At 37.5% G+C, this 17679-nt stretch overlaps 1 protein-coding gene across 4 annotated transcripts in view; it reads left to right on the top strand.

The window, feature by feature from the left end:
* LOC131236473 (translation factor GUF1 homolog, chloroplastic) overlaps window positions 1-17191 on the top strand; it is a 45870-nt gene extending 28679 nt beyond the window's left edge. For 3 of the 4 annotated variants that reach the window (XM_058233681.1, XM_058233680.1, XM_058233683.1), the window contains 12 exons: window positions 55-209; window positions 315-372; window positions 2537-2617; window positions 2744-2830; window positions 3842-3913; window positions 4019-4153; window positions 4915-4988; window positions 6356-6443; window positions 9126-9203; window positions 15513-15588; window positions 16045-16085; window positions 16847-17191. In XM_058233681.1, the coding sequence (XP_058089664.1) occupies window positions 55-209; window positions 315-372; window positions 2537-2617; window positions 2744-2830; window positions 3842-3913; window positions 4019-4153; window positions 4915-4988; window positions 6356-6443; window positions 9126-9203; window positions 15513-15588; window positions 16045-16085; window positions 16847-16942 (1041 nt within the window). In that variant the 3' untranslated portion in view covers window positions 16943-17191. The remainder of the gene's footprint in view (window positions 1-54; window positions 210-314; window positions 373-2536; window positions 2618-2743; window positions 2831-3841; window positions 3914-4018; window positions 4154-4914; window positions 4989-6355; window positions 6444-9125; window positions 9204-15512; window positions 15589-16044; window positions 16086-16846) is intronic. The other variant, XM_058233682.1, reaches the window with a different exon arrangement.
* The last annotated feature ends 488 nt before the right edge of the window (window positions 17192-17679 follow it).

Genomic DNA, 17679 nt, shown 5'->3' with positions numbered 1-17679 from the left:
ATGGCTTGCACATTACACTTATTCACTTTCTTTTTCAATCCCCTACATTTATAGGTGGGCTACCTTTCAGCTTCAATAAGATCAGTTGCAGATGCTCGAGTTGGTGACACAATTACTCATTTTGGGAGAAGGGCAGAAAGCTCCCTTCCTGGATATGAGGAAGCAACTCCAATGGTGTTCTGTGGCTTGTTTCCTGTTGATGCTGACCAGTATGGCCTTGTGCTTGCATCTGAAAATCTTGTACTTGGCTAGAAACTTCTACAGCTTTTAATAGTTCTATAAATATTGAGCTTTGATGTCCAACTTGTTGGTAGGTTTCCAGAGTTGCGTGAGGCATTGGAGAAGCTCCAACTAAATGATGCAGCACTAAATGTATGTTATGGTAAACTACGAAAGTCAGTTATATATTACCAAGTGCCTTTGTGAGTAAAATATTGACATTCTAGGTTGATTTCTTACATCCGAAGTTCTTTGCAGAATGAATATATTTACCTTTTCTGATGGCTATTTGTTGTCCAGATTGTTGAATTTTATTCTTACTGGAAGATGTAAAAAAGGGTCATCAAATTACTGTCTTCTTTTTTTGTGTTTTCTTTTCATTTCTATAATAAAAATTAACTTATCCATAAAAAATATAGAAGTTAAAATGTCACCAATGGCTACAAAGATGATATATTGCTTTCATATCCTTCCATTTAGAATTTGAATCTGGCTACATGCACTGTCAGAAATTAACTCAGGTATCTTTCAGTATTCCTATATTTTAGAAGTTACATCTTGTTGGTTCTGAATTCCTCAAGTAATATTGATATCTTCATGGTTGGCATGCATTGTAGATTCAGTTCTTTTGTCTCTTAGTGTGGTGGCATAGCCAGATATTGTTTTACTGAAGGTAGAGCATGGCTATCAATAGCTGTGTCAGAGTGTGAATTGACTGAAACTGGTATGACTCACTCCAGCTCGTTCCAACTTTGTTGGACTTGTGCTGACTCGGTTCTCCAAATACTCACAGGTGGGTGTACACCATGTTGTAACCATGCCTCCATATGCTGCCACCTTTCTCAGTGTGATCCCTTGAGCCTCATCGAGCCAATCTTATTTTCAATTCATCGTCCATAGTGAACCATCTAAACTACTTTTCTAAAGAATTGTAGCCAGTCATGGAAGCTGTGTGGATTCCACTTCCAAAAAAGAAAGTCCACAATCTCCACTCATACTCGTTTTGTCGAATCTTCAATGCGCATGAAATAGTCATGTCAAGGATAAAAGGGCCATATGTGTAATCGGACTGATGTGGCATTGGGCCACATGGTCCTCATGGATATTCTGTGGCTGATGTTCAGGTTGAGGACCATTCCATAACCATGTTTTACTTTTGCTTTTCTCGTCATATTGGGCATAAGCTGTCCAGGAGAGACTCTACCCATTTCCACTTGTACTTGCCAGATTGTTTAGTTTTTCAGATACTTCGTTGACCCGTGGGTTGGAGTTCTTGTCATTTTCTTCTCGTACCAAATAACACCCATCCCATTTGACATAGAATCGTTCCAACCCATCATATCATTCATTCCTTCTGTTAGCTTCTGCATCTTCATCATCTTCTCGCTTGACCTGTGGGTTGCAGTCTTGTCTGTGGTGGTGCCAGCCCCTAATGGTAGGTTATACCTAGTTTTAGTTTGTTGTGGAAATTGACTGGCTATTAAGTAGGCCGGGAGGGATTTCCATTCCTAGTAGGGATAGTGGTTGTACGATCTGCAGGTGAGAACTGATTTAGGTCATTCTATTACAGTCTTTTCTGTGGTGTTGTTGGGCCGTAACAGCAGGTTATGGTTAGTTCTATGTTGTACCGTAGTTGCCACTTTTTGTTGGACTGATGATCTTCGGTCTTGACAATATTCCTCAACATTGAAATATGCTAGATGGATGGCACTTGTATGCATCTCAGCAATTCTCTTAGTTCCTGAATGATGAGGAAGCAGGTTTTTTATGAGACCAACCAATAAGCAGTCTTTGGATCCATGCCTGCCATGTGCAGTAAAATATTGATGCTCCCATGAAAAGTTTTGCTGTTTGTTTTGCTTTGCATTTATTCCTGTACTGTGACAAGGTAAATGATTTAAAATATTTTGGATCCTTTCTCCCATGAGATATTCACTTTGTTGCGGAGAAACTTAAGAACTATTCCACTGCCTCATCAATCCATTGATCTTTGGACGAAGTGAAGCCATATTACAGATAGCCATCATTTTGTAGATGAACTGCTGTCGCTACTTGATTAGAGATTCCTAAAAAGGTATTGTTTTTCTTAGATACCTAAGTGTATTTTGTATGCTTGTCATACTAATTATCTAGATGCTTTCTTTATAATGATTCATGGTCCATTTTTTGGATAACTGTATATGCTTTCCGGAGGATGTTATTATAATGCAGACTTGCTTGTATGGTACAGCATCTGCATGTTGATGTGCATACCTGTAGTTGTTATTAGCTGTTAACTTAAAATATTTTTGTCTGTTCACTATTATTCATATTGCAGTTTGAACCTGAATCTTCAAGCGCCATGGGTTTCGGCTTCCGATGTGGGTTCTTAGGCCTTCTCCATATGGAAATAGTTCAGGTCCACATGGTCCTTTCAAGTCTTCCATAACCATTCCTTGTTGGTGGAATATTCTTTTTACAAATGGTAACTAATATTGCTGGAAATTTTGTAAGATACTCACCTGATCAAACTTTTGTCTTCCAGGAAAGGCTTGAGAGGGAGTACAACCTCACCTTGATCACAACTGCTCCAAGTGTTGTTTACCGAGTCAATTGTGTAAATGGTGATACTGTAATTTCTTCTTGATCCTTTACCCATTACTTTTCTTAATGGAGTTTTAGAAGTTCTTTGCTGTTCAAATGATAAAGAATGAAATTTCAGTAGTTCAGAATTGACTGACTGCATCATGTAATGGGATGTTTATCGGCTGTTCTTTTTTTATTTTTATTTTTATTTTTATGTTGTTATAATCCTGGGATATGCAACACTGTTATGCACTGCACTCATTATTCGTATATTGTACCATTGTGTTTCCTGCAACTGAGCTTTCCTTGTTATCCTCTTCATGTGCATGTCTTTGATAATCTAAGATTAGCTGATTACGTGGTTATGGTGTACTTCACTCCTTTTCCACGTCACCACTAATAAACAGTGGGATAATAATCTCATTGGCTTTGAATGGTAAATATATCCCGTTGTGGTACTGGTATGAGAGGACAAATCCTCATAATTTTTAGATGTATTAAAACATGTAAAATAAATCAAAATGATTTGATAAGATACTTGAGTGAAGTATGTATTCTGCACTTCTTATTATCCTTGAACCAAGTTGCATTTATTATAGCAGGTCCATTGAATTTGAAAAGCTGATATAACTCATTTCTTGCTTGATCTTTAACTTCAATTTTCTTTTGGAGAGTTTCTTTCAATTTCATACATTTATTACCTTTTCTACATATCAGTAGTAAAAGATACATTACTCAAATTGCTAGGCTGTTGCGATCCTTAAAAAAACCAAGGTTGCATGATTTGGTTAGTATTATCAGAAATAGATTGCCTTTGAAGGAACCTATGCTAGCTGTTTAGTTTGTTGTTTGATCAATAACTTTGATATTCAGATGGAGGCTTTGTTTCGTTTTGTTTCGTTATTTTTTCCCTACATGGCACAGAGTGAAATTTTGTTTTACACTGAATGCAATAGTGGCTTCTTCAAGGCCTTCTCCTCATAACACTAATCTCACTGCTTCATTCAATTACAAAGCAAATAAGATGGATTGTGTTATGAATTTGTGCTGGATTTAGGTTGAGTGCTCAAATCCATCTATGCTTCCTGAACCTGGAAAAAGGAGATCCATCGAGGAGCCATATGTAAAGGTTAATCCCCTTTTCCAGATATTTTCTTTCCCCTTGCAATTGATGTTTTGTGTGGAAAAGGTTGCTTGTAAAACTTGACTGTAATACACAATTAACTTGATTTAGATTGAAATGCTTACACCAAAAGAGTATATCGGTTCTCTTATGGAGCTTGCTCAAGATCGAAGAGGCGAGTTTAAAGAAATGAAATATATCACAGAGAATAGAGCTTCAATCATCTATTGGCTACCACTTGCTGAGGTAAACCACCTTTACATGCGTGCGCACACAAACACACACAGAAGGCTCTGCTAATGTCCCCAAAGCTTTTAATTTACATGTGGAATCATAAGCAATACAAGTGGGATCTATCGAATATATGGTTCAAGGGGATTATTGGACCTATTTTGTTTCTCCCCTCAATTTTGACTATCCATTTTCCGTTCTATTGATCAGATGCTTAGGATCGTCCGATTAACATGATTTTTGCACCATGCTTTTTCCCTAATTGTATGAAAGAATGGACAGTCCGGATTGATGATTGGGCATCCCAAGTGTACATTGAAAGCTTTGGGGATTTTGCTAATGTCCCCATCTTCATGGGGCATTAGCAACGTCCTCTAGCCTTGTGTTTGTGACATCCAATATATAGAGCAATCCTTATTTTTGCATATAGCAATCCTCATGGTGTGCACAGCCTATTGGACGGATTGGATGTCGCAAGCACATGAAAGGTTGGAAATTGTCCACTGGTGGACCATAACTAGAGACGTTCTACACGCACACACATGTACACACACACACACACATATTTATGTATGTATGAATGTTAGCAAAACCCACACACAGTGTGTGTGTGTGTGTGTGTGTGTGTGTGTGTTGTTTCTTTTTATTCATTCCACGTGTGTGTTCTAAATCGACTCTTTTGGTCCATAATATTGGGTTGTGCTCTTTTATTTTGGAGCATTGTATGTGTTTGATTTACATATCAATATATGTTGTTTCTTTTATTCATTCCACAGATGGTTGGGGATTTCTTTGATCAGCTGAAGTCTAAAAGCAAGGGATATGCTAGCATGGAATACACTTTTGTGGGGTAAATGCTTTAATAATGGTCGTTGAAAATCATCTCTCCCCTTTTTAGTGACAACTAGTAGGCTTTTTAAATTTCATTTCATGTTCCATATGTTCATTTTGTTATTTGTGGGGAAGTCATTAATTACATTTATCAATTACCATTGTAATACCAAGGAAGGGTTCTGGGAGCATAAATTTGATTCACATTCCTGTGTTGTTCAGGGTCAGTAAAAATAAATAAAAATACATGTATAGACCATGATGATTTGATACAAATAGGAACAGTATTCGCTGTGCTTTAGAAGGATGGTCTTGATGTGAGTTTTGGAAAACAGATTTCATTTCCTCATGTGCATGGAGAGGCGAACGGGGAGGTGGATCGGTTGGCAAAGGAGGGTGATGTAGCTCTTGAGTTTTGTCTTTGAGGATTGTTGACCATTGGTGTAGCTTGCTGGTGTCTTATGGTGTATTTTGTGCTGGGTGGGGTTGTGCTGTTGTGGATTCTATGTGTGGCTGCAGCCCAATGCACTATGATGTTTTGTTTTCCTTTATTTTTCATAAATTGCTGATTGTCCACCAAACAAAAATTCTAAGGACAGTCTTTGATACAGCGCACTGTTTCCTTGACAATGAAAGCCATTAGTTAACCATCCTCTATTCAAGCACATTATTATTATATGGAAACTGTTCCTACATTTTGCCATACCTTTCAACTTAGGAGTAGCACCAATATGTAATAAGAAGAGGGAAGTGGATTTAGATGGTGCACCAATATGTAATAACATGAGGGAAGTAAACTTAGATGCTTGGTCATGTGCAATGGAGGCCAAGAACTGCGCCGGTTAGGAGTGAGTTTTTGCAAGTTGAAGACTCTAAAAGGGCAAGGGAAAGGCCCAAAAGGACATGGGTGGAAGTAGTAAGAAAAGACTTGATGGCCTGGAATGGCAGAAAAGGATTCATGTAGCCGATCCCAGTTAGTTGGTATAAGGCTTAGATGATGATGAAACTGTTCGTACTTTTTATCTATTTTCATCAGCAAGATGTGCAGGACATTTCTTCATACATGCAACCTGCTTCCTGATTCATTTTTGTCACTTTACCATCACAAAACATATTTGATATTCATGCAGCATACTCCCAGTTTGTTCACTAAAAGGCCTCAATTATTGCGAGAAATTTGATTGCTTTGGTTTTTCTATTGTTATTGACTTATCATCCAAAGTGATTGCTAGAGACCATTTTGTCTCATATCTTCTCTCTGTAGGACATTAAAAACTTTGCTATAGATTCCATTTTAACGTGATGCTTTACTGTCAAAACCATTTCATCATTATTATATATATAAAAAAAAGTTATAATTTTGCATTTTTTTTTCTCAATTACCAGGTATCGGGAAAGTGAATTGATAAAGCTCGACATTCAAATTAATGGTGATCCTGTAGAACCATTAGCAACTATTGTTCACAGGGATAAGGTGATCATATAATTGTTATTATTTTTTTGTTGTGTTCAAACGGCAGGGCCATGAAATTATTCCTCCACATTTTATTAAAGAACAAAAACCCTATTTGCCACAAGTAGGTTCAATAGCGGTCTTGCTGATTCATCTCAAGAAAATAGATATGTGTATATTCATGTGCAGTTTGTTATTTTAGACATGAAAAACATTTTAAAACTCAGGGTTTAGGGGAAGACCTTGGGAAAAAATTGTATGGAATACCTTGTCAATGAAATGAAACTATGGCGGATGAGACACAGAAAATAAAATACACTGAACCAGTTTAATGTATTGCCAAGAGCAAAAAATATAAAAAACACTCAATTGGGAGGGGATGATAAAATCACTAATCTTGGGGGTCAGAGTGAAATTACAGTTTGTGAAGTCAAAAGAAAAATTAAACCTAGCTAGTACCATTGGAGATTTGTTGTACATGTTCTCTCCTTGATTGGAGAACAGTATGTAAAGAAGATGAGGAGATGTAGGTACATGTACAAATAAGTCTGGAGATTGTGATGTTGTCAATGAAATTATGTACCAACTTTGGGGTTACAAGTTAAAGATGATGCACTCTTGGCAGGCAAAACTTTAACATAAAGAACAAACACAACCAAAAAGACATCGTCCTTACTAGGCTGATAACCACCTTTTCTTTTACAAGACAAAGTCTACCACTTGATATCGTTTCCTTTAATGGGCACCATATGTAAATATACGTGTATAGTATGTTGAATCTACATACTTTCCATGGGTTGCTTCTTGGACTCTTGCATGAACTAACATCCACACAGTGCATGCTTTAATATAGTCTTGTGAGTGTGAGGAAAGTGAGTGCTGTGACAAGTCATTGACACAAAGGAGCACTTTTGATCTTACCTTATTGATGGGTCGTTGCGGTTCTTCTCTGGGAGAAAGATCCATGGTTTTCCTTAGCATCGTTCAGGATGGTTGCAAATGATATTTTCAATGAGAATTATATCCCTTGGTCTTGCAACTTCAAGATGCAGATATCCTTCATTTTGCAACTTCAACTCTTAGCCTAGGTCCTTAGGGCGTGTTTGGATTGGTGGAAAACCAAGGAACACAAAAGAAAAAAATAAAATAAAATTGGAAAAATGTAATGATTATCCAATGATGGATTCCATTTTTGGTGATCTTGTTTGGATAGCAAGTGGAAATCTCATTTTTGTGAGACAATGCTCACCTCGTATCTTGTGCCGGGGAAATTGACCATAAAAAAGTGTAATAATTGCTATGTGGAACCAGTTTTTCCTTCTCCTTTCTTCATCTTCTTCATCATCTTCTTCTTCTTCTTCTTCTTCTTCTTCTTTTCCCATCAATCAAAACAGGCTCTTTATGTCAAAATCTTGGAGATGAGCCTGAGAGTTACAATTGAAACTAGGCAGTCAGGTGATCATTCATAGGATGTGAAATGAGATAAGCCTGTGATCCAAGTTAACTTTATTACAAAATGCAGAATTGAGATCTGGTGCAGTTGAACTGACATTTGTATGCTCTATGAAAAACAGCTGCAATGAAGAATGAAATTTCTTCGTCAGTATGTTAACATAGAGTAGCTAAATCATGTTCTCTTCATCAGTATAAATTCCTCAAGAGGTTCTGTTCATAAGAGTCAAATGTGTCTTGGAAGCAGCTCAAATCATAATATCGTAGAAACAACTTCTCTATTAAATAAAATTGGCTATGCATTTTATTTGATTTGAATGCAAACAACTGGTGGCAATTTAAATAACAAAATTAAGTGGTCGTTTGGGAGGGTGTATTCAGTGGTAATTGGCGTGAATCAGTAAAGTTAGTGCGTTTGGGAGAGTGTGTTTGGTGCAATTTGGAATCCAATTCACACCAAATACACCAAAAGCCTCTTGTTTTGAAAACATGCCAAGACCCTGTAATTCCATTTCACATTGATTCCAATTTATATGGATTCCAATGCCTATGAAATACATGCTCTCGAATGACCCCTAATGTAATTGCTGATGATTTGGCTAAAGAAGGGTTTCTCTCCGAAGTCTGGTTGTAGGAGACTCCTTCCTCATGTATTCTTTTCCTTTTCTTTTAATGATATTCCTCTTCAGAAAATGATTTCCATAAAAAAATGTACAACCATGAGAAAAGATGCCTCAATAAAACTGAATGGATATAAATATCTGAGAAATGAAACGCTTCTAAACATGAACCACCGCCTACAGTTCGTGTAAGCGGATTCGCAAAACATCATCTCCTGGGCGAACTCACACCTTTCAGAGCCTTGGAGATTTGACTTCTCACTCAATGAGATTTGTGACCTTGCTCTCAATGTTGTATCTTAATAATAATAAAACAAATAAATAAATCCCTTAATGTTGTATCTTGATAATCATATTGAGGGGTCAGCTCCTTGCCCATCTTACATAAGAGAAAGGGATCTCTTTGTTTCATCATTCACTGCTGAGGGATCTTATTGATTTGTTCTGTGAATGAGATGAACTGGCGTAATTAGGCATGCACTCAGTTGTTGATTAGCACCAATAGGTTACTGAGTAGTTGGTAGCAGTTGACTGTGATTTCAATACTTAATAGCTATTCATTTTAGTTGAAAATGTTACATATGCTTGTGGCACTATGGAGTCATTAATTATTGATTTTGAACATTTGCAGGCTTATTCTGTAGGAAGGGCCTTGACTCAAAAATTGAAGGAGCTTATACCACGCCAAATGTTTAAAGTACCCATCCAGGTAAGATCCATTTTTTCTTGGGAATAATTCCGTAGTGCTTATACCCAGTGTTCGAAATATCGGTGTCGCGCAATGTATCGTACCCCTGGGATACAAATACGTATCAGTTATCGCATGGGATATACCGTTTGTATCACGTAATTTATCGCACTTTTTGGGAAACATGGGGAAACATTAGGAAAATGGTTGAATTTTTTAATGAAACTTCAGGGATTATTAAAAAAGACATTAATAAACACTTTTAAATAATAACATCTCAAAAAAAAAGTGCACATAATAGATTTCCTTTGTATAGGGTCCTAAGCTATGCGCTGTTTGTCTGAACAAATGCAACTATATTAAAATATAATGCATAACATTTATAAATGTATGAAGATATGTATGAAATCACATCCAATTCATTCACAAGTAGATGATATAAGAGAAAGTAATATTTAGAGTGATGGGCATCCAAAGGTGGACCCACATGATCGACTTCAAAAGCGCAAATAGTTCGAATAGATAAATAACCACATACACAGCATATATGAACCTTCACATGCATCTCTTAACGTCCTTTCCAGCCTATGAATTGAGACGGTTCACTTATGGGCCTACTTGAAATCAATGGACAAACAATGGTCTGATACAATGCAACCTGCGTAATATGTGGTCCACTTGAATTTATATCTTTCTGATTTTTGGGCTCATGGCCTAAAATGATCCAGAAAAATAAATGGGCGCGTGGATAAAATAAACACATCATGGTGGCCCTTCCAGAGCAGTGTCCAGAAGCCACCTTGCTACTGGCGTGGGGTCCACCGTAATTTATATATTTTGTCCACATGGTCCACTTGAGCTTTGGATATGCTTCAATTTTGGGCTCAAACCATTAAATGAGCTGGAAAAACGGATGGACGGCATGGATAAACTAAATACATTCACCGTGGGCCTAATAGTGTATGAACAAACTAGAATTTCGGTGGGACTCCGACTGCGGCCCCACCATCATGTATGTGTTGTATCCACACCATCCATCCATTTGGAGATATCATTTTAGATCATGAGCCAAAGAATGAGGCTGATCCAAAGCTTAAGTGGACCCACTGCTGAAAATAGTGGGGACAGTGATGGCCAACGTTGAAACTTGAAACCATTTGTGGGGGGCCCGCCATGATGTTTATTTGAGATCCAACCCGTTTAGAAGTTTAGGCAGACATGGATGAAGGGAAAGCACATATATCAGCCTGATCAAAAACTTCTGTGGCCCCAAGCCCCAAAGAAGTTTTTATTGGTAGGCATTTAATCCCCACTATATACTTTTTTTTGCAAGGTCCACTTGAGCTTTGGATTTGCCTCATTCTTTTTCTCATGACCTTAAAATGATATCTCTAAATGGATGGACAAAGTTGATATACAATACATACATCAAGGTGGGCCCCACTGTCTTTTGTGCAATCGAGTCATACCGAATCCACTCTCCCTTAGGTTAAGGAAATCGGATTGCGTACTGAGTTACTCATTGCACTCTTATCGTACCGAGTAAACCTAATTGGGCTCACCTTGAGTGTATATAGACTATCCAAGCTCTCCATCCGTTTTTCCATCTAATTTAAAGGGTTGATCCCAAAATTTAAGCATATCCAAAGATCAAGTGGATCATACCACAAGAAACAGTGGGTATAATGACTTCCACCATTGAAACCTTGCTAGGCCCCACAGTGATGTTTATTTATCATCCAACCTGTTCATGAGATCATAAAGACATGGATGAACGGTAAACACGAATATAAGCTTGATCCAAAACTTCTATGGCCCCTAAGAAAATTTTCAACAATAAACATTCAAATCAACCGTTTCTTGTGGTGTGGTCCATTTGAACATTTTTTATGATTCATTTTTGGGCCTGAGCACTAAAATTATCTAGGAAAATGGATGGACGGAGCGGATAAAATAAATAAATCAAGGTGGACCTCATAGAGTTTACTCAGTACGCCAAGCGTAGTGAGTTACTCACTACACAATCTGCTTCCTAAGTTAAGGGGTGCGGATTAGGCGTTCCCCGATAGTAGCTTAGTCAATGTTAACCTTACTGTAGGGCCCACCTTGATGATATGTTGTATATCTAATCCGTCCATTCGTTTTTCCAGCTAATTTTAGGTCATGGTCCCAAACATTAAGCACATCCAAATCTCAAGTGGACCACACCACATGAAACAGTGATTACTGAATGCTCATCATTAAAAAATTCCCAAGGCCCACCTGAGATCTGGATCTGCTTACGTTTTTGGATAACATCCTTAAATAATCAGAAAAAAAAAAATGATGTGGGGTGTGGATATAAAACGCACTTATCAAGATGGGCCCCACATAGTAAGGTTAACACCCACTTGGCTATATCCGCGTAACAGCTAACTACTCCCTCAGTTGAGAGAGAGAAAGAGAGAGAGAGAGAGAGAGAGAGAGAGTCCTTTGACTCTCTTCGCCGTTAAAGACAAGATAGAGAGAGAGAGTCTTTCCTCTCTTCTCCGTTAAAGACAGTCGAGAGAACGGTGCAATCCATCCCAAAATATTGCCAGAATCACAATATTTCCAAAAATCTCTCCCAAAAATCTTTCCTTTTGCAAATCCCAACCCAAATCCGCATATCCTCGCTGGAAATATGGTTTTCTTCGAAAATAATTATCTTCGAAGGAAAAAAGAAAGGTTTTAGGGATCTTCTTACATGATCCGGTGATGTCGATAGTGGTCCACCAAATCCAGAAGAAAGCGACTTCATCAGTAAGATCACAACTGTAAGAGATTTTTTCTATATTTTTTCTCCAATATCGATGATATCGGTTGATATTTTGCTATATCTTACAATACATTGTATGATACGAATGAGTTTTGGTTGATATATCTGCCAATAGTATCGATATTGCGAACATTGCTTCTACCAATGTTCGAAATATCGGTATCGCGTTACGTATCACATTCTTGGGATACAGATACGTATTGGTTATCGCATGGGATTGTTTCATATAATGTATCATTGTTGTTGGAAACATGGGGAAACACTGGGAAATTGGTTGAATTTTTCAATGAAACTTCGGTGATTGTTAAAAAAGACATCAATACACATTTATAAATTAAAACATTACAAAGAACAAGTACACATGATAGGTTTTCTTTGTATTGGGGTCATAATCTATGCATTGTCTAACTGAATTGATGCAAGTATATTCAATGTCTGTTCATATAATTTATAAATGTAAAAAGACGTGTGGAAACACAAGCGATACATTCAAAAGCAAAAGAAGAATCACTAGATTATGTTACATACATGTTTGATTTAGTGTTTGGACATAAAGATTGCAAACGATTTGCAAGAAATTGGGAATTTTTGATTTTTTTTTCAATTTTCCGCAACTCGGCCCATCTCCTCCAAATCTCAAAATCGAAGCTCTCAGTCCATGATTTTCATGCAAAACATGACAAATCATGGATTTGTAACAATTTGATACTAATTTAACATGATTTACAGAAAATAAAAGGATTGAAATTCGAGAATGCTCACCAAATCGAACATGTGGGATATATCACACTACTGCATTTCGTATCGCACTGGTGGGATACAAGATACATCGTGGGCTATATCGGCCGATATCGTCGATATTTAAAACACTGTGTATACCACACCAACAATTCAATGGCGCTTGTTTAAAATACGTTTCCCAAGAAAATTACAACTCATTAAGGAAATGTACTTGTTTCTACCTTTGCTAGGTGAGATGAAATGTTCTTTTCTATGTTCAATTCATGTCTCTAAGGGTTATAAACTTTTATAGTTTTCCAGAAGAAGCCATCATTGTATTTGTTTTCCCATTTGAAGAAACTATTGGAAGTTAGAAGAGTTTTTATTCGGATTCTCTTTCAAAAGCAATGTCAATGTAGTTTTAATGAATGAAACGGATGTAGGGAACATGAATGCACCTGAAAGAAATGCAATTATTGACGAGAAAACCTTGTTAATCTAGTTATTAGAAAATTATTCTCTTTAAGAAATTGATAACAGCATGCCATCCAAGAAAGAAAGGAATACATAACAACATGCCATTAAAAGAAAGAAAGAAATCGTAGCAGCACTAAAAAGATGCTGAAGGACTAGACTAAATCACAAGATTAGTAGTAATTTCTGCTGGATATGGGCCTGTGGGGCCCACTTGTGAGCAATTACCACGGTTTTCCTTCGTAATATCTCTAGATGGATATCCCTTTTTCCACTTTCTCTCGAAGTTCGAATATGAATTTGATTTCAAACAAAGTATAGTGATAAGGGAGAGAGTTCAGATATGATAGTGAAAAGCCCTATCGTATGTGAACTCCTAATCCTCATGGTTCCTCCCTTTATAAAAAATGACGCATTTTTTTTTCCAGAAAATGCACAAATCCAAGTAATTCTCCAAAGGGAAAATTGAGAGGAATAACGAGAAAATATCTATTGTCCATTAGGCTGCATGTAAATGATCTAAACTGCTGGTCATATCGGGTGGCCATCCTAACTATAAGATCAAAGGGGTGATTAGTTCCTTTCTGCTCCCGTAATAGTTAGGCAGATCACTGGACGTGGGCCATCCATCTTTGGTTTTGTGCGTAGGTTCCTAAGATCGTGTAGATACTGTCATACCCTGTGAGCCCATTCATCCGGGCCTTTCAATTACCATTTCAGCTGATAACAAGTTATTAACCCACTGTCTGCAAGTATTATTGGATTTTTCGTATGAAAGAATGACTTCTTGCCTCAACTGCATGAAGCCATTCTTGCATTGCATGCTAGTTTTAAATTGGTATGATGAATCTCCATTGGCTGCATGACATACAGAATAACTATCATGCAGACGTTCTGTTATATTCTAAAAAGTGAAGCCATCTAGCATGTGGGACATTTGACTTGTGCCACATCATAGTATCCATGTGCATGTGCTTTAAGTGGGTAGTATTTTTCATATTTTTCTTTATTCTACAGGAAACTTCTATGAATGCAACTTGTCACTTTTCCTGTGAGACTGTGCCTTGCCATAGAGAATCTCTCTGGACTTGAGCCATATTCTTGATATATGCACCTGTGCTGTGTCTTGAGAAACGTCATGCCAATAGTATTACGGATGTTTCCATATCATGCCCAGATTATGCAATTGAATCACAGTAACATAACACATTGGAGGTAGAAATATCATTAACATAACAAATATGGGGTGAAAAAATAACATTAAGATAACACATTACTTCCCACAGTTAGCAATATATTTGTGGAATAAGCATGTTTACAGAATTTAATATTAATAAAGGATGTTCACAATTTGGAAAGTCATCTCAAAATTCATTATCATCATCATCATCCAGGCCTTATCCCAATTAATTGGGGTTGGCTACATGAATCCTGTTCTGCCATTCCACTCTATCATGGGCCAGGACCTTTAGTTAGATCCTAGGTCATCAAGTCTTTTCTTACTACCTCCATCCACGTCTTCTTGGCCTTCCCCTTGCCCTTTTGGAGCCTTCAAATTGTACCAACTCACTCCTAACTGGCGCAGTTCTGTCTCCATTGCACATGACCAAACCATCTAAGTCAACTTTCCCTCACCTTATTACCTATTGGTGCTACTCTTAGGTTCCCTCAAATGCTTTCATTTCTAGTTCTTTCCTTGTCTTGCCACTCATTCATCTCAACATTGTTTCAGCTACACTTGTCCTATGAACATGTTGTTCTTTAACTGCACAAAAATTCTGTCCCAAAAAGCATGGCTGGTCTTATGGCTATCCTATAAAATTTCCCTTTCAGTTTGAGTGGTTCATGACAATCACATAAAACTCCGGAGGTAGATCTCCATTTCTTCCCTCTCGTCTATTACATTGCGCCTATGGGAGTTTTGTGATCTCATTGCTGGTCCCAAGCCCGGATAAAGGAGTATTGCGTCAGGTTGGCAGCTGGCATCAAACTTATTCCATAACTTCCATCATGAATCGGTCATCTTAAAATTAACACGTTTTAAGAGATCTGTTTTCTCCTATTAATAAATTATTGTAGAAACTAATAATTGGCTTATTATGTTATTCATCAAAAGAAAGGAAAATTTATACTGTTTCCTTTTCTACATGGACTCTTGAATTCATGAGATTTAACAAATGCTTCTTTACTGCAAGATGATCGGCATAACTTACCATTTTATACCTGGAGATTTTGGTTGTAGCCCATTCCTACACAGTTGCTTTTATATTTTTGTTGATAATCTCTTATTCTAATCATGTTTACCCCATTTGCAAAATGGGCCATCATATCCATGACAGGCATGCATAGGTGCCAAGGTGATCGCTAGTGAAACTCTATCAGCTATTAGGAAGGATGTTCTATCCAAATGTTATGGTACGAATAAGAAGAAAACTAATTCACTTTAGAAATGCTAAAAATCACCAGCACACTTTGACTTTGCTTCCAGAATGATATTTTCCATGCTTGATAAATTTTGATCCTTGGAAGTAAAATTCATTGGTTTATGAGTTTTGCTAAGTCCAGACGTGTGTATAGCCCGTGAAGGACCCAAGTCTTTCTGTCCATCCATATGTTTTGTAAATTGTGGCCTGCCTGATGTGTGGAACATCCTGATTCTTAGACCAGTTGCATCTACGTGGTGAGTCCAACCTGATGGACGATTAGGGTGTTCCATACATGCCAACTCGGCACATTTGGTGGCATGCAGAGACATTGGGTTGTATACCACATGTGGAATTAGTAGACCTCTTGATATGGAATGCCTCCAAGAAATATTGATTACTAGCTGTTTCAAATGTTCAGCTTGAACTAATTTTATATTTTTTGTAGGAGGTGATATCACACGGAAAAAAAAGTTGCTGAAGAAACAGGTACAGCATATTCAAATACTTGAATACATCTAAGACCATAAGGAACTTATTGTCACTGGTATTGAAAGGTTTTCAGAGGATTCTTGAACCATTCATATTCTACGCAAAGAAATGGCTGTAGGATATGTTATTGAGGTCCCTGAATCTGGAAGTTGTTGCATAAACAGTGTAAACTCTAAGAGTTGGAACTAGTGGTGAGAAAATTGGATAGTGCACCGTCATCCGTGATCTGTCATCATACCACTCCAGAACATATATTAACACATTACATTAATACACCAGCACTTGTGTAGCTGAACTTCAAATTCACACGAACCACACGGGTTGAGGCATGAAGGGAAAAATAAGAAGTATTGATCCCTGGTTGATGAGAAACTTCTCACGTTACTTTTCAGACCTACTTATATGAGTAAGCAAGTGATCCAAGGATATGATTCAAAAGGGCACTTGCCCAGGGTGCAACATTCATGAGAAAAGGATGTATGAAGAAACGTGAAGGAAGACTTATGAAACAATATACAGTCAACTTTTTCTTCAATTAAGTTCTTCAGGACCATCACCAAAAACCCATTATGTTCTATCACCAATGCATCACAGAGCTGATTGAGGCTGAAGAAATGCTGTCATACCTACATTCTTTACCTGCATTCTGCCAGGTTCCTGAAAGTTCAATCAGTGTCAATTGCTGCCTATTGAATTATCGGAAATTTTAACAAATCCCAAATGGGGGAATTGTAATTCATTCTGTGTTCTATTATCAGGCTGAAGGGAAGAAAAGGATGAAGGCAATTGGCAAAGTTGAAGTCCCTCAAGAAGCTTTCATGGCTGTTTTGAGACTTGAAAAGGAGGTAATATGATTTCAAGACTGCAAGACATGAACACACCCCCTGTAGAAGAGCGAAAAAGAGAAGAAGAATGTGGCCGTTTTCAGCCCGGAAAAGGAGGTAATATGGTTACATCTCCTGTATGAAAGGTGGGGACAATTGTCATATGTTGCTGATTGTAATCTATGCTTGCCTAATATGTCTTGCAATGTTGTACGAATGATCACCAAATATTTATTGCCAAGGGAATTGTTTGCGCCCCTCGATTTAGGGGACCCGTGATGATGGTGCTGTTTGATGGTTTCTTGTGGGAATGAAAAAATAAAAATAAAAATACAACACAATAATGAAACAGCTACAGTAATGTATAATAATATGTTACTCCTAAATCATGAGTATTATTGGTGAAATGTTATGGGAGTTGGCCTCTCTTTCCAAGTACTTTTAACAACATGAACATAGATTATAAGATGTTTCCTAGCCCTTCATTACTGCTACCCTGGCATGTATGAGGGATATTGGAGAGTTGCACAAGGTGGCCATCCCTGGGAAGATGACTCAAATATAGCACCAGCATCAGGATGGACCCCCACCTGTATGTCGAATGTTGACCACCTGCAAGTCTTTAATATTAATATTATTATCTTATTTAAAACTGTCCCTTCTTTCCATTTAGTGGTGGCCCACCTGGTGTGTGGATAATCCTGGTTTTTTCATATGGTCAATTCGGTCATCTTCCCAATGTGGACCATGATATTCACCTCTAAGAT

This window comes from Magnolia sinica, chromosome 2 (assembly GCF_029962835.1).
Source record: "Magnolia sinica isolate HGM2019 chromosome 2, MsV1, whole genome shotgun sequence".
Classification (NCBI taxonomy): domain Eukaryota; kingdom Viridiplantae; phylum Streptophyta; class Magnoliopsida; order Magnoliales; family Magnoliaceae; genus Magnolia; species Magnolia sinica.
The sequence above is the reverse complement of the archived record's forward strand: the minus strand, read 5'-3'. Positions and strand labels throughout refer to the sequence as shown.